This window comes from Suricata suricatta, chromosome 11 (assembly GCF_006229205.1).
Source record: "Suricata suricatta isolate VVHF042 chromosome 11, meerkat_22Aug2017_6uvM2_HiC, whole genome shotgun sequence".
Classification (NCBI taxonomy): Eukaryota; Metazoa; Chordata; class Mammalia; order Carnivora; family Herpestidae; genus Suricata; species Suricata suricatta.
The window spans coordinates 1,207,704-1,218,009 of NC_043710.1; the positions used below are offsets into that span (position 1 = coordinate 1,207,704).

Genomic DNA, 10,306 nt, shown 5'->3' on the forward strand with positions numbered 1-10,306 from the left:
GTCCCCGCTCCTGCGCTCCCGCCGCAGCGCCAGGCCAGCCGCGCGGCCGCAGCCCCAGCCTGACTCACGGCGCCGGCGGGCGCAGCCACCTCCCCGCCTCCTCCCGCCTGCAGGGTGGGGGCCGCAGGCACGCCCGGAAGCCGGACCCTGGGGAGGGGGGCGCAGAGCAGGCAGGGGTAGGGGTTGTGGGGGGCTTCGGGGATGGGTCCTCCTCCAGTGCCACCCGGTGTCCCCTACCGCTGAGTCTCCCTGGTCTCCCTGTCCCTCCTTCTTGTCGAGCTTCCAGTCCTGCCCTGGCCTCTCCAGGAGGGAAACCCCTCATCTTCCTGGGGACCCCTCTGCCCCACCCTGGCGACCAGCATGGCTTCCTGAGCCCCTTCTCCTCCGCTGCCCCTTCTCTGCTGCATCCCTCCCCTCCCCATGTGCTGGTCCTCCACCCTCCTGGAGTCCTGGCCTCACCGAACACCCACCCTACAGGGAGCCCCGGACTCTGCCCCTCACCCAGCCCAGCCCCCACCTGCCCTCTTGTTCTCCTACACCTTTCGATGACACCAAGCCCCTCGGAGGCCCCAGGTCCCCAACTGTAGCACCTGTCTGAGCCTCCATCCCATCACCCACCTCTGCACAGTCCTGCCACTAACCAAGGCCCCAGCCCTGGAGGCCACCAAGTCTAGGCCTTCCTTGAGCCTTGGTGGCTGGCCCCGCTGTGGCCCGATCCCTCCTGGGCCCACCCCCCTGGAAGCTCCAGCCCCCTTTCCCCCGGGTCTGACCCCACACACACAGCCCAAAGCCCTTAGCCACACCTCCTGAGTCTGCTTCCTCATGGAGTCCAGTCTCCAAGGCCATGACCTCTCGCCGAATGGTCCCCTCTGCCCATGGGGCCAGGTCCTTTGCCAAGCCCCTAATGACACTTATCTGCTTGGAGACAAGTCCACGCAGCTGCCCAAGTCTCTCTGCCAGCCCCGGCTGATCCACCTGGGCCCTGTCCCCTGCAGATGCCTCTTCCCCAAGTCAGCACCGGCCCACCCAGCCCCAGCTCCTGCTGGGAGCCTCCATTCAGGACACAGCCTCTCGTTCTCTCTCACACGTGTCCCCAGCTGACCTCCTCTTCCCACATTAGTCCCAGCGGGTCCCATCTGCAGGGAGAAGCCGCAGCCCTCTCGGCCTCTCCGGGAACCCCCCGCCACACCACCCCGGTGCCCTCTGAGCCGGGTCTCCTTTACCAGCCTCTGCGGACTCGGGAGCCTCCCAAGCCCCGCAGAAGCTGTGCCTATGTGCGGTGGCCCCAGCTCCCTCCAAACCCCCGTCCTCTCAGAGGCCCTGACTGCACCCTGAGCCCTTCCTCATAAAGGCCCCTTTCCCTCCCACCAGCTCAACCTGCCTCCGCCGCTGTCTCCACGGCCCTCTCTCCTCTGAGCCTGGGTCTTTCCAGGTGCCCCTTCTCTCCTGGAGTCCTTGCCCACCTCTGCCCAGTCCCCTGCCAACCCCCTGCTCTCCAGAACCTCTGTGTGCTGTGAGCCTCAGGCCCTCTCTGAACTCTGCACAGGCCCCACCCCTGCCTCTCCCTCCCCTTTCCAGCCCCGCCCCCTGGCCTCAGGGGCCCCTGGGACCTCCAGAGGTTGATAAAGCCCTCTGTGAGTGGGAGGGGTCCCCAGGGCCACCCTCCGTCCTGGCCGTGACCTGGGCAGAGCTGGGCCCAGACCAAAAGCCCACGGGCATGAAGGTGGTGGGGACTGTAGGGGACCAGGACTCCCCCGCTCCCGCAGCACCCACTGCTCCTTCCCAAGGGCCTCATTTGGGGGCACCTGGACCTCAGGTCTCAGGAGGAGTCCGACCTAAGGTGCAGCCCACTCTGGTCTGCAGGCAAACAGCCAGGCCCCCAGGGCCCAGTCTCACCTGCCTCGGCCCTGCCCCATGCTGCTCTGCGCAGGTAGTGCCCCACAGGGCTGGTCTGCACACAGTCCTGCTGGCCCCCAGGGGCCTGCTCCAGACCGCCTTGAGGCTGCCTCTTTCTGAGGGCCCCAGAACCCAGGTCGGTTCAGTGGGGTTGGGGGGGTTCTAGCCCCCACTGGCCTCCACCCAGTAGGTGAAGGCAGAGGCTCGATGTGGGTGGGGTGTCCTCCAGGCGAGGACACAGTCAGGAAGTGCCCACTGGAGTCTGCCGGGCGGATGCAGAGCCCAGCAAGCCAGCCAGGACGAGTGCCAGGTGCTGAGCTGGGCGCTCCGTGGGTGCCCGCCAGGCCCCTGGCAAGGAGTGCCCTGTGATTACCCATCTTCCAAAGACAGACCAGAGCCTTAGGGTTGGATCCTAGAGGCTGGATCTGAGCCTGGAGTCAGACTCCAGGGTCCGGAGGATCCGGACCAGCAGCCCGAGGCAGCCGTGCGCTCTGGGCCGGAGTGTCAGCGCCCGGATGGCCTGGATGGTAGGGGCTGGAGGCTCATCCTGTGCTCCTCACCACAGCAAGGGGGGCTGGGGGGGTGGGCAGGGGCACCCGGCTCTGTCCCCATGTCTCAGGAGGGGATGGGGCTGCCTGGCAGCAGCGTGGCGGATGGGAGGCCAGGGCACCGGCAGGAGCAGGCAGGGGTGAAGAGCGGGGCCTCCTTCCCGGCGCCTCTGCCTCCAGGCCCCTCTGCGCACCAAGGCTTGGATGACACGTCCGTCCCTGGCTGCCTCGCCAGGCCCTGCGGCTCTGCCTGCTTCCCTACTCGGGTTTCAAGCGCAGAGCACACTGGGCACGGGTCACGAGGCTCCCTGCAGGCCTGCCTGGATGTGTGCTGAAGGTGCCAGGGAGCACTCGGCTCTGGGGTGCGGTCCCCTGCCCCCACGGGCCAGGCCAATGACAGCCTCAGCGCTGACGGCCCCAGGACCGTGACACGAGACGTCTGCCAGTTTCCTTACAGAGTCCAGAGCCCCTGACCCTGGAGGGAATTCCGTCCCAACTGCTCACAAACTCCTACTCATCCCTTAAAACCTCCTGGCCCGCAGCTGCATCTGGGTAGCTATTCCGGAGCACCCCTCAGGCCAGGCCACCAGGCAGGTCATGCCGCCTGAGGGCATTCCTAACCGGTTCCCCGAGCCCAGAGATTCCAGGACCCCAGTCTGGTCTGCTCTGGCCCTGGCTTGCTTTGCACAGATGCTGCGTTCAGGGGCTGGCTGGGAGCCCCGGGGGAGGCAGGGCGCCCTTGCCACCAGCTCCATGCAGGCCTCCGTCCTGGCTCTAACGGGTGCACAGGGGCATCAGGGAGGTTCGGGGTCCTGCAGCTGGCAGAAAGTGACGCAGACACCTGGATCACTCCCTGAAAACCACGCCCAGGGCCGACACCGGCAACATGTCGGCCTGCTCCCGCGGCCTCTGGCCAAGGCCATGTGCGGGCGGTCACTGCCCCAGGCCTCCGTACGAGCCAGCTCTCTGTCAGTGACAGCGCAGCCCCGAGACTGGGTGGCAAACCAAAGCCTCCAGGGACCCTTGTGCAGGGCAGGGAGCCTGGGGGCCAGGACATGCCCAAAGTTGCCCCCCGACCCCAGCCTGTGAGTCAGCCGCAAACAGCCCCACACTGGCCACACCAGCTCCTTCCCACCAAACACAAATCACACCAACACAGTAAAGAGGCCCAAACAACTGTATTTTCACATCAACACTGGCTCCTAGCCGCCAAAGACAGGGCGGCTGCAGAGACGGTGGCACCAGCCCCCTCCCCTTTTCCCCCAACCCTGGGCCGTGAGCGCCCTCCTGGACAGGATCAAGCCCCAGGATGACCCCACACGCATCACAAGGCTGGCTTTTGTCCCTGAGCCCCTACCCTTCCAAGCCTTCCTGCTTGTCCTTGGGCCTTGGCCGGCCCTTCCTCGACAGGCCCACGCAGGAAGGCGGAGGAGGAACCCAGCGCACAGCCTGGCACAGGGAGCGGCACCGTCCACAGGTCCCGCCCGGGCAGCCAGGCCCTCTGCAGCGCAGGCTGGGGGTGGGGACTCCCCGAGGGGACGGGTCCTGGGGTGCACAAGGGACCGCTGCCAAGCCGGGCTGGGCCCCTCGCGTTAGTGCAGTGGCCCCCCACTCTGACCAGCCCACGGCTGCGGCCCCACGCCCAGCCCTCCATCAGACAGACGGACGGACGGGCAGCATTTCTGCAACCAGGGCCAAGGAAAACCACAGAACAGGCCTGTCAGGCCGGCGCCGGCAGAGCTGGGCTGCGAGTGTGAGTGTGAGTGTGAGCGTGTGTGGCAGGGGTGGCCGGAGGGCGCGGGCGGGCGGCCTCCTCCGACGGGACGCCCTCCTCCGCGGCGGGGACGGCGGCTACAGCCTGGTGGCCTCGGCCAGGCCCACCCGGTTCTCCTCGCGGTCGAACACGGTGTAGTAGCGGCCGATGAAGACATCGCCCAGGATCCAGATTGGCCCGGCGGGCGGGGGGATGTCCATGCCCATGAACCCGCTCAAGCAGATGGTCTTCCCGCCCTGTGACACCTGGGGCGGCCACACTGGTCAGCGTCTGTACCCCGCCCACCGCGTCCCCAGCCCCCACCCCCGTCCCCGCTCACCTTGAGCGTGTAGTCCTGTGGGGAAAGCGTGTAGGCTTTGCCTCCCAGCTTCAGAATGACCTCGGGCAGCGTGGACACCTTCTCACAGGGGATCATGTACTGAGGAAGGGAGAGGGGAGCTTAGGTGTGGCGGGGTGGGGGGCGTGGCTGGGGCAGCCTGCCCGCACTGCCCGGCCCGCTCACCTCGCCCTGGATCAGCGGCACGGCCCCGATGGCCTTCTGCAGCTCACGCACCTCGTCCACGGGGCCCACCATGAGGGAGGTGCCCGTGTCCACGATGGCCTCGCAGCCGCCCTTGCACAGAGTCAGGCTGGTGCCCACATCCACCCTGAGGGGGAGGGGGTGTGAGTCCCCTGGCTGGGCTCGGGTGGGCCCTGGTGGGGGGGGCATTCCCACCACCAGGGCCACTGGGGGCCCCTGCCTTTTCAGGACTCTGTCTTCCCCTCTTGGGTGAGGAGTGGAGGCGGGCTGGGGTTCAAGAGGCCAAGGGCAGGTGAACAGCCACCTTTGAAATCATGGGCAGAACTGGGCCAAGCCCAGGGGCTCAGCCGGGGGCCAGGAGGTGGGGCAGGCACCTGGGGCCAGTGGACGGGTGCGGGCTGGCCCGTCTCCACCACACCGGCTGCAGCCTCCCGGCCCCGAGACCTGCTCCAGGGAGGGGCCCCACACTCACTGTTCCATGTGGACCTGCCAGTACGCCTTGCGGGTGACGTTCAGGTAGGACAGGGAGCCCCTGTAATACTTGGAGTCTGTGCCGCCCAGCATCAGCTCGCCCCCGGGCTGTGCGTTAGGGTCCCTGGGAACGAGAACGGAGAGAGTCAGTTGCCCTTGCCCCTCGAGCCGGGGGACCCCTGCCCCCCACACCAAGGCCCCCGCCTGAGCACCAGGTGCCACAGGCACCAGCTGGAACCAAGTCAGAAAGGGGAGGGGACGATCTCCGACGGCCTGCAGGGACGGAAGGACCCGGGGGGGGGGGGGGGGGGGTGCGGCAGGGAGGGGACTTCTGCTCCGATCCCACACCCTGTGTGGCCGGCAGGCCACGAGGTGCTGCCCCGCCCCCAGAGGCCCCTGGTCTGCCAGCTGAGACCGCCAGGGTCAGGGTGGCGGGAAAACAGGGAAGCAAAAGCCAGGAGCCTAAGGAGGGGACGCCCTTCAGCGTGAAAACACCACAAACCACGGAGAGCTTCCAGGAGGAGGCACTGAAGCTCATTCCTGCCCTGGGGCCTGTGCACCTGCCGTTCCAGGGATGCTCTCCACCCACACCTCACCCACCTGCACCCCACCCCTGCATCCCCTGCTCGCCTGCACCCTCCCTTCCCCAGACCCTCCTCTAGACTTAGTGTTTGAGCTCACAGTCTTCACCCTGGCCTGGCCCCACGCTCAGAAGCACCAGGCCAGACCCTGCTGTTCCTCCCACCTGGCGCCTCCGGTCCTCCCCTCCCATCACCTCCGAAACCCCAGTGTGGGATTTGCTGTCTGCGCCCCACCCAAAACCCCACCCCACCTCCCTGCCCTCGTCCATCTGCCCCACCCCCCAGCCCCCACCCCAGACCCCAGCTGACTTCCTGGGTCCCCTTCCCCTGTCTGCCCACCCTGGGCCTGAGGCGGCGCCTCCAGGGGCAGCTCTGCCCGGCCCAGCAGCTGGGTACTGACACTGACCAAGCCAGGGACATGCAGAGGCCGGGCTGAGGGCAGGAGCTGGCCAGGAGGGGAGGGTTCTGGGCTGGCATTCAGCCAGGAAGGCAAGTGGGCTTGTGGGGTGAGGGCTCTGGAGGGGGTGTGTGGCAAGGTGACCACTGGTGCCCAGACCCCAGCCCTGGCACCGCCCTGAGGACAGAGATGGAGGTCACCCCACCCTCCCACGTGGGGCAAGAGCCACTGGGCTGGGGGCCTTTTCTGTGGCAGCAACGGACACGCTCGGGGCTGCTCCTGACGGTGTGATGGAGGCCGCTGTCCACACCGAGATTGGCCCACGGCCCCTCTAGCAGCATCAGGAAAGCCCCCAGACCCCTCACCTCCAGAAGCCCTGCTTCAGATTGGAGCTCATGGCTCTGTGCCCTCTAGGCCATCAGTGACCCAGGAGCCATGTCTTTGCATCATCAGACCCAGGGAAGGCCGGGCTGCCTGACCTGGGAGCAGCTGCTGTGACCCCTGACCAGGGCCTGGCTCCCGCCCAGAAGGCCACCACTGAGCAAGATCCGGGACGCACGGCCCCCTCGGCTCCCAGTGGGAAAGCCCGGCCACACGGCCCGTCTGGAATGCTGCCTGCGGGCCTGCAGAAGTGGCCCGTCCTGCCTCCGGCCAGGGCCCAGAGGGCAGGAGCTGCAGCCCGGCGCCTGGAGGGGGGCCAGGGAGTGGCGGCCTGAGCCCCCTGCGTTCCGCCATGCTGAGCCGGGCAGCGGGGTGAGGAGCGCCCCCTACCTGTTCAGGTAGAAGGAGAAGACGTTCTTCTCCACCAACTTCTGCTTCATCAGGTTGTCAAAGACGGGCAGCACGTTGTCAACCGAGATCCGCGGGTAGGCCATGCCGAGGATGCCGTCGAACTTGGCCGCGATGAAGGTGATGCCCGGCTGCTTGACGGCCTCCCCGAAGGTCTGCTTCTCCACCTTGACGCCGACCACGGTCGTCGGATGGCAGGGGACCTGAGGGCCGGGGTGGGGGGGTCAGTGGGCCGCAGGGGACCCCAGCCCGTGCGTGTGCTCACGGCCACAGCGACAACACCCGCTCGGTCGCCGCCCGCCGCTGCACACCCACGGCTGGACACGGGCAGAGGGCCCAGGAGAAAGGGCTGGCGGCGTTGGATGGGACAGGGACACGGGGTCCGTGCCGGTCAGGACAGCAGCTGATCGGAATCAGCACAGAGGGCTGGGGTCCGTGCTGGGCTCTGGCCTCCTGGCCCCCTCCCCACCCCCCTGGCCCAGGCCTGCTCTTGCCCTTGGGCTCCTGGAACCCCATGACCCAACCCCATGACCCAACTCAGCAGACTTGAGGCCACGCCGCCCCTCCCCCACCCCGGGCCAGGCAGCTGACAGGCAGACAGGATGTGGGAAGAAACGGCTGCTTGGGGTTGACACCCGCTGACACCGGGAACAGAGGAGCGTGGTAGGGGACATCCTGTTTGGACCCCCAGAGACCAGGAGGAGACCCCAGCAGAGCAGGTGGATATGGAGAAGAGCAGCGTCCCCAAAGGAGAGTCCCCAGACACCACGGCCCACCCTGCCATCCAGGCAAGGGACAAGCAGGCCCTGGTTCGGGTCTGGCGCACCCTACGGTGCCCAGACGGCTCCGCCCCCCAGCGTCCGTGGCGGCTCCTGGCACATCTCGGCCCCTGCTGGCCCCAGCTCCCCAGCCAGCAGCAGGGACCCCGTCCTCAGGCGCCCAGCCGGCCCCTGCCCTCCCTGCCTGGCTCCCCTGCCCGGCTGCGGCCACAGGCCTGGGAGGAGGCCTCGGCCTCATCCAGTCCTGGTTCCACACCCGCGCCCGCTGGATGGCTCCACGCGGTCCCCTCGCTGCCCCTCCCCCTCCGATGCTCAGCAGCCCTGCCTTGGGCTGGGGCCGGGGTCCCGGTGGGGGGCCGGGGCCCAGGAGCAGCCTCACCGCAGACTCACCGACACGGTGTCCTGGCTCAGGAACCCGGACAGGCTGCCCGAGCCGTAGTGGATGTCGAAGGACGTGCCGTTCTTCACGTACGTGCTGGACTTGCCGCTGTTGTACTTGTTGTGCAGCCCTGTGCCGGGGCCCCCCATCAGCCTGCCGCAGGCCCCCACCCCACGGCCCGGCCGCCCCCGCAGGGGCCCCCCACCAGCCTTGGCCTCGGCGCCCTGGCCTGGCTTGCTCCGTCGTTGGCCACCCTGGGCCCACCCCTGGGGGGGCGGAGGGGCCAGGCCTGCCTGCTGTGGCTGAGAGGTGGAGGTGGTGCACCACCCGAGAGGGGTCGAGGCCGGGCCTGCTGGCCCCGCACACGGGGCTCGGCCCAAGATCGGGGGGACAGGCCCCGGCGCCCAGGGGAGCAAGTGTGCCCGAGGGAGCGTGTGCACGAGTGGGAGGTGGCAGGTGGGCCCGGTGCCCACGCCCTGGGGACCCCCTCCCCGCGGCCGCACGAGGCAGGGCTGTGACTCACAGCAGGCGATGTCCAGCAGTTTGCAGCGGACCGAGGGGACCCACAGGTTGGCGGAGCCGGTGTCGAAGACGACCGTGAAGCACTGTGAGGGCGTCCCGATGCCGATCTCCCCGTAGTATTGGGCCTGCGTGGGGGGCAGGCTCCGTCAGGGCCCCGTGTGTGCGGGGCAGCCCGCCTTCCCGCCGGTTATCTGGGAGTCGGACTAGGGACGGCCCGAGCCAGGGCAGCCGGGGTCCACCCCTCCTCTTCCTCCCCAGCCCCTGATCCTTGTACACGTGGGCACCCTGGGTCCCCAGCCCCTGAGGACCCCTCTGCCTCCCCATCCAGGGCCCCAGAAGGAGCTGGGAACCAAGTCAGGGCTGGTCTCTGGGGCCGCAGTTCCCACCCTGCCCTTGCCCTGGAGGGTCAAGCCTGGAGGACTTCAAGGTAGAGGCATGTGGAAGGCCAAAGGGAGGAGGTACACCCTGGGAACCAAGAGGGCTGGCTCAGAGTCCTCACTGCCTAGACTCCCTGCCTTCACTGCCCTGGGCCTCAGTTTCCCCATCTGTACACAGGGGAGGGGGGCAGCCTGGGAAGCCCAGGGCACTGACCCAAGGCTCAGGCAGGCATGAAGGGAACACACGTCCCCCGGAGCCTGAAAGGGAAACCTCGTCTTTGATGCTCTTGTAGGTCAGAGGACACGGGTGCTTGATTGGGAGACAGGAGCTTGAGGCTCCCCGGGCCCCGCTGGCCTGGGCGCCCCCTTCCCCTGGGAGGCAGCCCGAGGTCACCACGGGGTTCCGGTCCCCATGCCTGCTGCCTCGGGACTGAGCCAAGACGTCCAGACACAGGGCCGGGGGATGACTCAGCGAATCCCCGCGTGCGTGTGCGTGTGCCCGTGTCAGGGGGTCAGGAACCCGTCAGTCAGCACCCCCTCCCCCCAGCCCAGTCACATGCCCGTGAGGCCACAGCTTCCTGGCATTGCTGGGGCTCTGGCCAGAGAGGACAAAGGCGACAGCCACCTGTCCCAACCACAGGTGGGCCAGAGGCTGGATGGTGACAAGCGGCGAGGTCCCCAGGACTCGGGCCAGAGACACAGCGGGATGCCCACTGGGCAGCTCCGGAGCGCCAGGCCGGGGCCAGGACTGGCTGACCTGGCTTGGGTGCCATGTGGCCTGCAAATGCCCCAGCTCTGAGCTGGTCTGCCCCTCAGAGCAGGGCTGGCTGCTGGCCAAGGGGGAAGAAGGTAAGGAGGTCGTGGGTGGCTCCAGGCCTCGCGGCAGGACAGGCACAAGCACAGAGGCCCCAGAACAGGTAGTTACGCCTGGGCGGGCCAACCCCGATGACCCACAGGACCCCACAGCCTCTCGGGCCCGATCCAGGCTCCTCCGTGCCCCGCTGACGGGGGGGGGGGGGCCTCCTGGTCGGCAATGTGCAGAGGGTGACCCTGTCCCTGTCCCGCAGCCCCACAGACCGGCCTTGAGAACAAGGTGGCTTCGGGGGCCTGGGCAGCTCGGGCGGCTGAGCGTCCGACTTCGGCTCAGGTCACGATCTCGTGGTTCATGGGTTCGAGCCCCGTGTCAGGCTCTGTGCTGACAGCTCAGGGCCTGGAGCTGCTTTGGATTCTCTCTCTGCCCCTCCCCTGCTTGTGCTCTGTGTCTCTCTCTCTC

At 68.1% G+C, this 10,306-nt stretch overlaps 2 protein-coding genes across 3 annotated transcripts in view; both read right to left on the reverse strand.

Annotated features, from left to right (window-relative positions):
* Positions 1-1,183, reverse strand: part of LOC115271863 (interferon-induced transmembrane protein 10-like) — a 2,349-nt gene extending 1,166 nt beyond the window's left edge. For both annotated transcript variants that reach the window (XM_029914838.1, XM_029914837.1), the window contains exon 1: positions 804-1,183. In XM_029914838.1, the coding sequence (XP_029770698.1) occupies positions 804-824 (21 nt within the window). In that variant the 5' untranslated portion in view covers positions 825-1,183. The remainder of the gene's footprint in view (positions 1-803) is intronic.
* A 2,420-nt stretch (positions 1,184-3,603) lies between these two features.
* The window catches only part of CTSD (cathepsin D), a 9,026-nt gene continuing 2,323 nt past the window's right edge, over positions 3,604-10,306 (reverse strand). The window contains exons 3-9 of the mRNA XM_029957470.1: positions 8,658-8,781; positions 8,146-8,264; positions 6,959-7,179; positions 5,211-5,333; positions 4,721-4,865; positions 4,538-4,636; positions 3,604-4,463 (exon numbers count right to left, since the gene is read on the reverse strand). Coding sequence (XP_029813330.1) covers positions 4,296-4,463; positions 4,538-4,636; positions 4,721-4,865; positions 5,211-5,333; positions 6,959-7,179; positions 8,146-8,264; positions 8,658-8,781 — 999 coding nt within the window. The 3' untranslated portion in view covers positions 3,604-4,295. The remainder of the gene's footprint in view (positions 4,464-4,537; positions 4,637-4,720; positions 4,866-5,210; positions 5,334-6,958; positions 7,180-8,145; positions 8,265-8,657; positions 8,782-10,306) is intronic.